At 29.8% G+C, this 14,141-nt stretch overlaps 1 protein-coding gene across 1 annotated transcript; it reads left to right on the plus strand.

Moving 5' to 3' along the window:
• The first annotated feature begins 236 nt into the window (after positions 1-236).
• On the plus strand, positions 237-6,538 carry LOC113851438 (jasmonate O-methyltransferase-like). Its single transcript, XM_027481921.1, has 4 exons — positions 237-348; positions 3,911-4,318; positions 5,082-5,339; positions 6,081-6,538. The coding sequence occupies exons 1-4, from the start codon at positions 274-276 to the stop codon at positions 6,444-6,446; spliced, it is 1,107 nt and encodes a 368-aa protein (XP_027337722.1). The 5' UTR covers positions 237-273; the 3' UTR covers positions 6,447-6,538.
• The last annotated feature ends 7,603 nt before the right edge of the window (positions 6,539-14,141 follow it).

The raw sequence follows: 14,141 nt of genomic DNA on the forward strand, positions 1-14,141 counted from the left end.
ACACGTTTGTATTAATATTTTCGTTCTCTAAATAATAGAAATATTATTTCTCTCATGTTTCTTAATAATTCATATTATAATTTATATAATTTTTTATTCAACGTTATTTTATTTATTTTATTATATCAATTAATTTATTATATATTTCTTTCGTTTCTCGTTTTGTTTTCGTATTGTACACGTTATTATAATAAAAGAAATTGTATAAATACATTTTGTTGGTTTTAAATGCATACTACCATGACTTGATATTGCAATCCATTTCCAGTCAATATGGCAACGGCACGAGTCCTTCGCATGAACGAAGGCACAGGAGAAACAAGCTATGCAAACAACTCCTTCCTTCAGGTATTGTTTCTTTTTATCTGCAATCTAATTGTTATATATTACGATCACTAAAATTGAATTGGGATTTTTCATGCGTTCAAATTGTATATATAAAAAATGCTTTGATCTAGAAAAGGACTGTTTTTGGTTGGCTTTTTGGTGTTGCTGTAAAATTGCTCACGGCGAAACCAATCACATAGCCGCTTAAGTATTGCAATTGAAATTTATATTCTTAATATTCAAGCTAAACGTAAGCTATCAATATTTTTTTCCAAATTTTATGCCATTTTTTATAAATTTATTTATTGTTTTCAAATTTTAAAATTGATTTATTTTCAATCATTTAAACCAAGTGATGCTGGTAGGGATTGGAGGGTAACTCGAAGAAAGAAAAATAAAAAAAAAAAGGAGGTGGAGGGAAATGATCTAGAAGGAAGAAAAAGAAGAGAAAGGACTGACAAGAAGGAAGTGAGGAGAAAGCCAAAAAAAATAAAATAAATAAAGATAAAGATAAAGAAAAGAGGAAACAAAAAGTGGAGAAGAATACAATTTTTTTTTTTCAAATAAGGTCTTATTAAATATTTTAACCAATGAGAGATTGATTATAAATTTTGAGTTTTAACTTTGGATATATATAGAATAATATTTATTGAGAAAACTAGTCCCATCATAAGATTATCTTAATTTCATATAAGATGCATATAGTTTAGATTAAAATAAAAATATAATTATAGTTATTTTTTGAATTTTCATTAGCCATAAATTCTTTTATGATTTTTAAATTTCAAATAGTTATTGTAATTGTTTTTTTAATTTAGATAGTATTTATTAATTTTACTTTTAAAATTTTCTTTAATTTTTCAATTTATTTTTACTACTGACAAAACAAAACTGCAAAGGATCAAAGGAAATTGCATCCCAGTAGTATGCTGTTCCTCAAAACGCAGAAACCAATTAATTAAAGACTGATATAATGGCAACTACCAGAGTAGAAAAGTCAATTAATATGACAATAATGCACAAAGAAGCATAGAATGCATCTTTTGTGCCTACTCCAAAGCAATACCAAGTAGCTTCCATCTACTTAAAATCGTATATCCAGCTAATTGCCTTAACATATGTGAATGAAAAATGTTAATTTAGTTGAATTTAAGTAATTAATAATAACAAATTTTATTAAAAATATATTTATTATATATTTTTTTATAACTTGAATGTAGTAAATATATTTTTGATAAAAATTTACTATTTTCAAATATTTAAATTCAATCTTAAAGGTTGGAGTTAATAAAATAAAACTATATCATTCAAGTGATTTATTTTTTTAGTTTTTCTTAAAGTTTGGGTCATGATTGAAAATTTTAAATTTGATTTTAAAATTTAAAAATCACTTTTGATTTTTCATGTTATTATTAAAAATAAATGCTTAACTAGTACCTTTTAAGCATTGTTTAAAGAATTAAAAATAATTTTTTTTAAAATTTATATTAAATATTTCTTTTGTAATTTCTGTCATACTCTAACACAATTTCGAATAAGGACTTTTTTTTTTTTGTAATGAACCCAGTTAACAAGACTCTTATGACAAAGTTTTTTGATACTTTTTTTTTATGATTTATTAGGGTGATTCTAACATTTTCTTTAATTTTTCAATAAATAAAGTAGAGTTTTTTAATAAGTAAAGTGAAAAATACAATGTGACCGTTGATTGACATCTTTTTTTATTGGATAGTTAAAAATGGATGGTGAAAAAAATCTGTAACGAGTAATACAAGTTATTCATTATGCTTTTACTCTTTATCACCTTCGGCAACAATGAGCCCCGTGAATCCTCTTCCATCTGGGGTGTCTCTAACTTCTTCTTCTTTCTTACCCTCCTTCTCTTCTCCATTCTTCCAATTCATTCACATTATGCATTTTCTCATAACATTTCTTCTTCTTCAACTTCCTCTCAGATCAATTCCAATTCAATTCTCGTTGCGCTTCTCAATTCTCATTACACTGAACTTGCCAATTTGTCGGAAAAACCCCCCTTCTTAGAAACTTAAAAGACATCATTGGCAATCAGAACATGACCAATCTTCGCTCTAAGAAACCAAGCCCTTGAATGCGACCTCGACCCCGATTCAAGTGCTTCTTCCTTAAACATTACAATCTCAACTCACTCTAGACACTCTCATGTTCCATATTCTCCCAACGTGAATCGCCTTTCGCCAATGGCCCGCCACCAACCTCTGCCACCCAACCCTCTCTGACCACCACCTCCATTTGACCACCAAACCCTCCAGCAACCCCTTTGATGACCCTAAACGACATCGCTGACGACGAAGTCTCTCAGTTTGTTGCACCTCGGCTTCAACAATAACAATAACAACAACTCCTTTTCCATCTTATCACGTGTAACCCAGCCCCAATCATAACCAAAACTCCTCCATAGTACCCCATAACCACTTCCACCAATCCCTTCTTCCCCATACAAGTACCCAGTAACAACTCCTCCTCTCTCATTTTGCATTGTCCTTTTGAAAGATATTTCTAGGTTGAGTTGTGATAAAGAAAAAGTTGATATTTTCGTCTCAAAATTATATTTATAATCATATAATAACGAAGCTGGTGGTTTGTCTAATTAAGGCGAAAAACTTGTTTGCCCCCATTTTGATGATTTTGGGGATTTGTACATGCGGGTACGGTTGAGAAAGCGGAGATTCAAGCTAAAGGTGGTGAAGAGTTTGAACTTAAAGTAGGATAAAATTATAATCACGTCTTTCATTTAATATTACTTATATTATCGGTCCTGTATTCCAATATTAAATATTGGATTCAAAAACCTCTCAAGTCACGGTTTATTTTTTATGTAAGCTTTTATAAAAGACATTCTCCTTTTACTTATTAACGTTGAATGGAAGATGTTAGCTGATTTATTAAGAGCTTTTTTCTACCATGTGAACTATCCAAAACTTTTACAAAATTTTTTATTCATTAATTATTTTTACTAGGGGCCAAGAAATAGTTTTAATGCAACAATTATTCTGCCATCAAATCTTAACAGCTTTACATCTGTAAAAAAAAAAAAAATGCTGCCAAATAATGTCCTTTTGTAGTAATTAAGTATTCTTTCTATTTATATTGTATATGAATCACATTGGTTTACAACTTGAATCTTATATTTTAATTTCTCAACTGTGTGGTATTTAACATAACACTTCATACGTCTTCGACAGTTAAGATCGTACAAATTTAATTTTCATTTCAATAGCTATTCTTCCGTGTTAACTTTCACATCTCCAGCTTATAGTTAATAATGAAATAATTCTTAACATATTAGAAACACAAAAATAAGTTTAAAGATAGTAGCTGATAAATAACAAATTCCTATATTAATATGTTATAAAAGTCATAATATATTCGAGTTAGAATGTTACAAGTCTAAATTATTAAAAAAATAGATGAATAAATCATTTAAATTTAATGTTAACTTAAATTCTGATAGTAACTAGTGCCTATTTTTTCCCCAGAACTGCTTTCCTTTTAATTATAATGTCTATTCAATTAATACTGCTTGACCCAAATTAATTTTTTGCAGAGAAAACTGATAATTAAAGCGATGCCCATACTTGAAGAGAGTGTGAAAAGCATGATGTCAAATACAGGCTTTAAAAGCTGTTGGAAAGTAGCAGATTTAGGTTGCTCTTCAGGTCCAAATTCACTAATGGTTGTGTCTAATATCCTGAACATCATCGATAAAACTAACTTGAGCTTAAACCATGAGCCATCAGTATTACAAATTTACCTCAATGATCTATTTGGGAACGATTTCAATAACATCATCAAGTTACTCCCTGATTTCTATCAAAGTATACACCAAGAATTAAGAGGAGACAATGTTGGATGCTTTGTCAATGCAACACCGGGAAGCTTTTATGGAAGGCTCTTCCCGAATGATTACATTCACTTCTTTCATTCCTCCTGCAGTATCCAATGGCTATCTCAGGTTAGTAGCACCATACCCCATTTCAAATCATATTATGACGACTTTGGATAGTTCAAAATGATTTGTTTAGAAATTAACACAGTTCTTTCAACTTGAATGTTTACAATTACAAGAATTTAATGAAAGGTTAAAATTTAGGAGGAATTTCTTAGGTATTTTTAATGTTATTTTTTAATCAAAATTAGAATTGAACCTCCATAAAAATTCATCTGCATCAACGTTATTGTAGTTATTAAGCTAAAACTCAAATTAAATTAAAAAATAATACTAAAAATGTTTTATTAATTGGTGTTTTTAAGTCATTTATTAAAGAATTTAAAAAGAATTCTTTTATTAAAAATTATGTAATTAAATTGCATTAAAAATTACATATAAGTTGAATTATGAACATTTTTAGCTAGACAAAAAATTTTACTTTTAATTCTTTAACCAGTACTCTTAGCATTTACCATACTAAATACCTAAAAAGTTCGCCTAAATTTGATCTTTTATAAAAGGCATGCATTTCTCCTAGCACTCGTTATTGTTACGAGGCTTTACACATATTAAATTAAGAAAATACTAATCACGCTCTTAATATAGTGGTTAATGAATTAAAAATAGAATTTTATATTAAAATCATAAAGAAAAACTTACTTTATGATTTTCAATGCATCAATTGTGATATGTGATAAAAAAAAAAGTTAATTTAAGTAGTACCTGAATCATTCGTTAATGAGTTTAATTAAACTTTTTCTCTTGGTTCCAACTTTCATGGCGTCAGGCACCGAAAGATTCAACTAAGATAGCAGAGCCACTCAACAAGGGAAATATTTACGTAACAAATAAAAGCCCGCAATCAGCACACGAAGCGTACTTAAAGCAATTTGAAAAAGATTTCACAGTCTTTCTAGAATCACGCTCGAAGGAACTAAAACGGGGTGGTAATATGGTTCTAACGTTCATGGGCAGAGAAAAAGCATGTGAAATTTATAATCCTTGTGTGGTAATTGGCACGTTACTGAATGACATGGTCCAAGAGGTAAGCGATGAGGTTTGCATCCACAAAAATATAAACTGCTTTATAAACAACGTTCATTTTTTACTAGGGCGGTGAAATAAATTTTCTGGCTCATTCGATTAATTTTGAATAACAAATTTTAGCGGATGGAGTAAAATGATTTATATTTAAGTTTTTTTATATAGTATTTGAGAATGTTATAAATTTAACTATGAAATTTTAGAAAAATTTATAGAAATATAACAACTTGTCGATGACAAATTTTATATAAAATAAGATAAACTCAAAAATCGCTAACATAGCCGATGATAATTTTTATAGAAAATTAGTTAATTTCATAGAACTCAAAAAATCATCCACTCACCTTTTATATAAAAATTAATTAATTTTACATAAAAATCATCAATGATAATTTTTTACATTTTTAAAATTTTGTAATTTTCTTCAAAAATTTTATATTTTGGTATATTACATTTTTAAATTTCATATTAACAAGAAATTCTTCAAACTTACAAAGATGGTATTCAAAATAGATAAAGCTCGATTTTATTTTATTTTATTTTATTTTTAACAAATTATAGTGTTTATCTCACATAAGCTTGATTGGATCGAGTAAAATGCCAAATTTAAATTGAACTTAAAATTTAAAATTCAAATCTTACATTTTTATTGATGAGTTTTAGGTTAACTCAGTTGAACAAACTCATTTTATGTATTCTAAATTTTACTTTTCTTTATAAATAGATTCCTTGTAATTTGTAGGGTTTGGTTGAAGAGGAAAAGTTGGACTTCTTTGATATGCCTCTTTATGGTCCAACTGCTGAGGAAGTAAAACAAGTGATTGAGGCAGAAGGATCTTTTACGCTTGAAAAATTGAAGACTATCAAAATGGATTGGGACGCAAACATTCAAGAAGATGTTGATGACTTTGTTCTTGGTAGCAAAATGAGAGGAGAGTTCATATCTAAGTACGTGAGAGCTGGTTTAGAACCTCTTTTATCAGCTGAGTTTGGCGAAGATATCATGGATGAGTTGTTCTCACGGTTCAGAAACCTGCTTGCACAACTCATTGAGTCCGAGACATTGCAACATACAATGTTGGTAGTGTCAATGACAAAAGACACATGAAGATGTCATTGTATTTCAGTCAAGATAGTCTTTAATGTGAATCAGAATAATGATAATAGATACTTGGTCTACTAATAAAATACCATAAACTTTGTGAAGAAAAGACGTTTTGGAACAATATTTTCATTATAATTCTGCATTTTCAGAAAAATTACTTATTATGAATTTTTTCTTTTTTGGATTAAATTAATGAGAAAAATATAAACAAATTCTAAGAATGAAGTTTTTGAGAAAATTAAAAATTGTAAATGCAAATTATATATCCACTTTTTCTATTATTTTTTTTAATCGATAATTTTTATAAGAAACAAGTGTATTTTTATTTTATTTTTTTATGTGCTTGATTGTATAGTATTAAGATATTTTAAATACTGAACTCATTAAATAAGATTTAATTGATTCACTATTTTACTGTTAAAACAATCAATTGATATAAAAATCATAAAGTTTAGATTGATTATAAAAAATTTTTCTAAAAAATATTTTTTACCACAATTTAAATTTGAACCAATTTAAAATATATTTTTTACGTTAGTTCAAATTTGAAATAAAACTATAAATTCGTATCTAATTCTTAGATAGAATTTATATGGAATTGAGATGAAAATTTTCATCTCTATTAAAGATAGAATTATCACTTTTACTTTGAGGCAACAAATACTAAATAAATTAGATTGTTTATGTCATTAATTAAAAATAAAATTAAATATTGTCTTTAATCAATAATTTAATAATGAATAATATTTTATTTCTAATTTTGTGTCTAAATATATTTGTGATGAGAATTTAGCAAATTAGATATAAAATTTGTTCATTTCTCTTTCGAGATTTTTTTTAGCAGTGACAATAGGGTATGCTATTTTAATTTTTTATTTCATGTTGTGTTTATAAGACTCAAATTTATATTAATAATACTTGAAAAATTATTTTTAATCAGATTAAATTATTTTATTTTTCAACTTAATATTTATATAATATTTAATTTTCAAAAAGTATTAGACTAAATTCTTTTACAAAGTATTCTGACTTTCAACATACCATTTTTTTAATATCATTTTGAATTTATATCATTCTCATTTTCTGTTGCTATTTTTTTATTTTTTTATTGGTTTTAGATTAGAAATATTTAAATTTTGATAGTTGTAGAAAGTCTCACTCAAGTAAGAATGAGTTTTTTAGACTAAGCATTTCAGAGTATTCTCCTTTAGGCGAAACTCAAGCAAGAAGAGATAATATCGTCCCAACCATCCTTTTGCCCAAGCAAGAAAGTACAGGGGAAGATAAGAGCTCTCTAAATCTATTTTGTCTCAGATGAGAAAGCCTCTTGCTCGGGTGAGAATATCAAAAATTGGAAAAAAAAAACCTTTGTATCATGTTTCCGTGTAGCCGAGAGTAGATTTCACTCAAGCGAGAGTCTGCTCGCTCAAGCAAGAACACATGTGTTTAGAAAGATATTTAAGGAACTTCCATTCTAAGAACTTGCATTAGAAGCCAAGCTACCTTTTCTCTCATTTCTCTATGTTCTCCCACCTTTCCTCCTTAAAGAAACCTTTCTTAAACCCCCTACTCTTTCTTGAATCCATACTTGAACTTTTGTTTTGATCGACTCTAAGTAAGTTTCTCGGAGCTTAACCCTTTAATTTTTTCTCTATTTTCTCTTTTCTTAAAAGTGCTCCACTTGGTGGAAGAGACAAAATTGTGTGGCCCTACATATATGAGATGAATGTATCCCATTGAAAGGTATATGAAGATTTTATAAAGGTATGTTAAAAATAGAAGCCGACCAGACAGGTGTATTACTGAATGATATTTAGTAAAAGAAGCTGTTGAATTTTGTAATAAATATTTGTCAAATATTGAATCAGTTGGTCTTTCAAATTCTAGTCACACAGAAAGGACTTTAAGGGAAGGTAGTAGTGGTTGTCAGCAAAGAGAGGTTCCTAAACTACAATGGGATCAAGCACACTTATATGTTTTACAAAATACCCCTGAAATAGAACTTTTTATCAATATGCACAAGTCTATACTGAAGCATAGAAATCCTAACAGAGGTGAGAATTTGATTACAAAAGAACACAACCAAAGATTCATTCCATGGCTACAAGAACATGTGGGTGAGCAATTGGTAGAGAATAACATTTTGTTACAGAGAAGATTCGATTGTTATCAAAAGGTCCTTGTATTGATACATTTGCATACACTTCTTACTTAATTAATGGCTTCACCTTTTACACAAAAGAGTGTGATGACCAAAGCACAATGTAAAATAATGGGGTAACTCTTGTTGCTCAATCCTTACATATATCTACTTCAAAGGATAGAAACCCAGTTTATGCCAATATGTCATATTTTGGGGTAATTGAAAACATATGGAGTTGGATTACACTAAGTTTCGAGTAGCAGTATTTGGATGCAAGTGGGTTGATAACAACAGTGGAGTTCAAATTGACAACATAGGCTTTATAAGAGTCGATTTTAAGAAGGTAGGTTATCAAAATGACTCATTTATTCTTGCATTACAGGCTCAACAAGTGTTTTACGTCCTAGATCCTATTGACAAGTCATGGTCAATTGTCTTGCTCTCTAATAAAACCAATGCTTTAACCGATGGTGAATTCATGGAAAAAGATATTAATGTGGAGGACGATCCTTTGAGAAGTGTAGAATACATGTCAAATGCAGATACAGTGATAGATGATGGAGACTTTTATGCAAGACATGATCATGAAGAGGGTATTTGGTTAAATCCATCATTTCATTTCATAAAAAGGCCATAGGAAACTTAGTAAGGTTCCTAAAAAAAGAAAAAGGTGCATCTATAAATTTGATTTTAATAGTTTTCCTGTTTATGAATGTCATATATCACTTTGTATGTAATTATTTATTACTAATATGTCATATTTTCTTGTAAAGATGACTTCAACAGATAACATGGAAGGAGGTTCCCCATCTAGGTCGGCTGAATTAAAGAATAAAAATATAGGAGGAATAACAAAAATGAAGTCTATAAGCAAATCAAGGAAGTTAGGACAAAAGCTTCATGTAATTTTGTGTCAATAAGCAAAAGAACATGTCTTTTATGCTTATATTTTTAATTGATATTGGTTTGCTGTCTTATATTTATGCTTATAGATTGGATGGAATTCAAAAAGGGCAACCCATTGACCCTAACAGATCCAAATTTGGACACTATTGGATTTGTTACTAGAAGTATTATCAATTAGTTATTTTGATTGGACAAATGTGTCTTCTAACTTTAAGTAGGATATTTAGGAGCAAGTGGAGGTAAATATAAATGTTTTCAATAATTGTAGACTACTATAAGACGATGAAGCATATCTGATATTTTTTTTATGCACAATGTAGCAAATCTTTGTGGTTGTCTTTCACATCAAAGGTTTGCTGTGAAACACAACCACAAAGATTTTTCCTTTCATTGGCCGGATGAGATCTTCGTATATTCCATACACGGATAAGGAAACATACTTGGAACAAAGACAGAAATTGTCTCCCTCATCCTCTAGAGAAGTATCAGAGATTCATCACTGTGGCTGATCACTGGATGGAGTTTGTCAACCAAAGCTGCAGTGAAGAATTTAAGGTAATTTCTCTAACATATATCAGTTAATGAATCAACTCATTTATAATTATTAACTGATTTGGTGAAATTTCAATGTTTTTTACAATTCATAAAGAAAATGAGGCGAATGCAATAAAGGGCTAAAGGAATGTCGTATAGATATAGGAGGTCAGCTAAGGGATATACTTGGAGCAAGAATTGGTATAGTCCTATTTCACTTTAAAAATTGCACGTTTGTGGATATTTATTTCTAATATCTGGGACTACTTCATGTAGATTGCTTCATCTGGGTCAAATGTGATTTCTGTACCTTGACATGTCCTATGGAAGGTTGCTCGGGTAAACAAAGATGGTCATATTAATGATGAAGGAGTATAAAAAATGGTCCATGAATTTGTAAGTTATAAATAATTGCATAATAAGTGTTTAGCCACTATCCTTATATTTGAACATTTGATTAATCCACTAATTATGTTATGTTATGTTGATTATAGGAAACCTTTTCATAGGGAACTCGAGAGGCTGAGTCTGAATCAATAGCCAAAAATGACATACTATTTCAAGCACTTGGTGTAAGAGAGCATCTTGGTTGTGTGAGAGCTGCTGGTTTTGAAGTCACCCAAAAATCTGTATTTGGGCTAACATCACATCCACACCCATCATCTACTAAGTGGCAGAACATGAAGCATCAAATAGCGCATTTGACAAGTGTTGTGGCCTAGTTAACAGGGGGTCAAGGACTTCCCCCATTAATGCTTGGTTTAATGCCACCACCTTACAGTATTCCTCGTCAAATGCATCCAACGATGGAGGTAGGTGCCAAAATTCCTCTTGATGCAGCCTGTAATAGCCATAGAAGCAATTGTACACTAGTTGCATCTTTTGAGATTCCATAGGTACTTATAAACATTTGTTATTTTACCTTTTAAATTACTGTTAACTTCATATGATTAAATTACATATGAGTTAATTTTTTGTCTTTCTAGGATGATCATGATTGTATGTTATATTTGAGCACCCCATATCATGTCGTTGCAAGAGGAAGAGTATTTCATACAGCGGTTAATGAAAATTTACACAGTATGCCTCTTCCTCTAGATCATGCTAAGGTTTCAATAGAGATAGTGCAACAACATGAGGAAGAGATTGCGTTCTCTGTCCCAAATGAACAAGCCAACCTCATTTGCCTAAGAGATGCAATTGGTACTTATATTGCTTGGCCATTGTGCCTAATCACTTTACAACCCAAGGTATGTTGGCAAATTTCTTTATAGATTCTCAAACTAGATGCATAATTTATAAATGTTACATTTCATAATCAAACTTTGATATAATTTAGGTTGCCCTATCATCAAGTAAAGGGTTAGGGAAAGAGACAGGCCATACTAAGGAATCCATTGCTGGTCCATGCAATAAAGGTGTTGTTTGTAATTCATCAGAGGTTTATGAGTTGGTACAAGTCCAAGGTGCTGCATGCTTCGATATGATGAAGCTTTTTGTGAGAAGCTCACAAGCATTGATACTACTATAATTCATTTGACAGTTGAGCACTGAGGAAAGGAATTTTATGACATAGTGGGGAAGGAAAACATATTAGAGGTCATACGACGACATTGGTTGAGTGCCTTCAGCATCAACCTTTACATTAAGTAATTATTTTTTCCATTTATGTAATTATAGGAAGTGGATATACTTTATGTTCAATTCCTTATTTAATGCATTTCAATTCTTCTTTTGCACTACAAGGTATTTGTGTGAAGCTTACTTGCATGGCACAAATAAGACAAATAAATTTTCATTTATATCTCTATATGAAATAGATTAAAAGCTCAATCTGAACCCACATCAACATATAGCTGAAACATTGAAGCGTCATATGGGTGAAGATCACTTGGTTTTTGCACCTTACAATGTTGAGTAAGTCATTTTTATGAGCATTCATATTTGTTTTATTAAGTTTGTAATCTCAAACATATAATTTCGATATTGATAGGGAACATTGGCTCTTAATTGTTATCAACACCTCTGATGAAACAATGTATTATATGGATTCTCTATGCAAACCACTAAAGAATAGAACAAATATGAAGAACCTGTTCAATAAGTAAGTATGCATGCATTTTAATAGTCTATCTTGCATAAGTGGTTGTTAAAATGTAACTTACTTGATTCATCTACTATTATTAGTGCTTTTGTCACATATCGAGCAAAGAGACAAGTGCAAACCTCTTGGACAAAGATGAATCAAACAAGATGGGTTACTGTACATGTATATATATAATACAAAAACTCTTTTTACTTTAAACTTATAACATTGTATATAAATCTATGTTAATTCTTATTTTTATGTTTTTTTCCTCCACATAGTGTCAAAAACAATCAAATAACGATGACTACCCATTTTATGAGTGTCTCTTCATTGGAGATGCTTTACACCATGGCCAAACTACAATTATATATATATATATCGTAAGAGGATCATTTCTATTTCTTAATATTAAGTCTCTGCGCCATTTAGTTTAAATTTAACTTAACTAACCTTTGTTTTTTGTTGTTTTGTTTGCAGTATTTTTCAGATTTCCAAATCCCAACATTTCCTGATGAGAGAATTCATCGAGTGCAAAATGAGTGGTGTGCAAATATACACCATAGATATTTAAAGTACACATTAAGAACAATAGATTTTTGTGCATTTTTTTTCACAACATTTGTGATTTTTGTAATTTACCTAAGGCAACAAGTGTATAGATTGTTTTTGTCCTAATGTTTTTGTGTAATTGTTTACTGCACATGTAGATGCATTTTTGCTATATTGTTCCTTTAGTTTGGGATATTTGTATATATGTTGATTGGATTTGTGCTTTCATATTGTGGAATGTTTTCATATTTTGCTATATTAGAGGCTCTCTTTTTATACATGTTTATTCTATTTGCACTGTTTATAAGGAGGAATATTGTTTATTAGGTATGCTAAAATTTGAAATATTGTCAGTTTTAATAAAAAAAAATTCAAAATTTTCCTATACTTAGAGAGCGGTTAAGGAAAAATTGCTCTCAAAAATACACTTTAGAAAGCAGTTATTTGAAAACCGCTCTTAGAAATAAACTTCTGAGAGCGGTTACTTTGGAACTGCTCTTAGAAGTCGACATAAGAGAGCAGTTAAAGAAACGCTCTCATAGGTGTTATATTAGAGAGCGGTTGAGTTGGAACCGCTCTCCAAAGTGCTGACTTCTAAGAGTGGTTAGGCGGGTAACCGCTCTCTAAACTCTACTTTTGAGAGCAGTTACCCGCTTAACCACTCTCCAAGTACATTTGAGAGCGGTTGTCTAATCGCTTTCTTAAATATAAGACATTGGATAGCGCGTGATTTTAGAGATCCATTAACCGCTCTCTAAAGAAAGGCGAAATTACTTTCAAAAGTCATTTTTTACGTAGTGTATATACCTGAACGACAAATGCAGTGAACTATGGTGTACACCTTTCATGACCACGATCATATGAGAAGACCGAAGTCGTTCACTCGAGAGTAGTTAATTGGTATTGAGGTCGTCACCGACACTAGAGATCATTATGACAAGAACTTAACATTGGAGAAACTAACAAAGATAGAGGACTGATTTGAAGATGACGACTAGGATCATATCCTCTATACCTTTGGTGTGGTTATAGATTGCTCATTAGGACTTATATTATTTTTTTATTGATATTACAATTATTTAAATTTAAGTTCAAATGTACTTTTGGTAGAGATTTATAAATATTAAACTTTTGTATATGAAGAAAATTCAATGTATATATATTCTCTATTACTAACGTGTAATTTTATATATAATGAATTGTAATTTTCCAATAAACTTTCATCTTTTATTGTTTCAAATATCTATGTATTTTTTGTAAATAGAATTATGCAAAAGAAATTTAATTTTTTATCACATTTTTAATACTCTATGTATAAAAACTTTATTTTATTTTTCATATTTTGTCATTAAAGTTTTTTTTTTACCTTAAAATTTAGTAAAAAATTAAAGATGTCACAAAATCAATTTAATGGTGACATATTTTCAAACGAGAAAAATATGAAAAATACATACAAAAATTAAAGCTTTTCTTTTGG

This window comes from Abrus precatorius, unplaced genomic scaffold (assembly GCF_003935025.1).
Source record: "Abrus precatorius isolate BTA unplaced genomic scaffold, Abrus_2018 Scaffold9, whole genome shotgun sequence".
NCBI lineage: Eukaryota > Viridiplantae > Streptophyta > Magnoliopsida > Fabales > Fabaceae > Abrus > Abrus precatorius.

What these genes read in the sequence shown, in the direction of transcription:
- LOC113851438 (XM_027481921.1), top strand. Translation starts at nt 274, where the DNA reads ATGGCAACGGCACGAGTCCTTCGCATGAACGAAGGCACAGGAGAAACA. An exon ending in CAAACAACTCCTTCCTTCAG is followed by an intron (nt 349 to 3,910) that starts GTATTGTTTCTT and finishes AATTTTTTGCAG; the next exon opens with AGAAAACTGATAATTAAAGC. An exon ending in GTATCCAATGGCTATCTCAG is followed by an intron (nt 4,319 to 5,081) that starts GTTAGTAGCACC and finishes TCATGGCGTCAG; the next exon opens with GCACCGAAAGATTCAACTAA.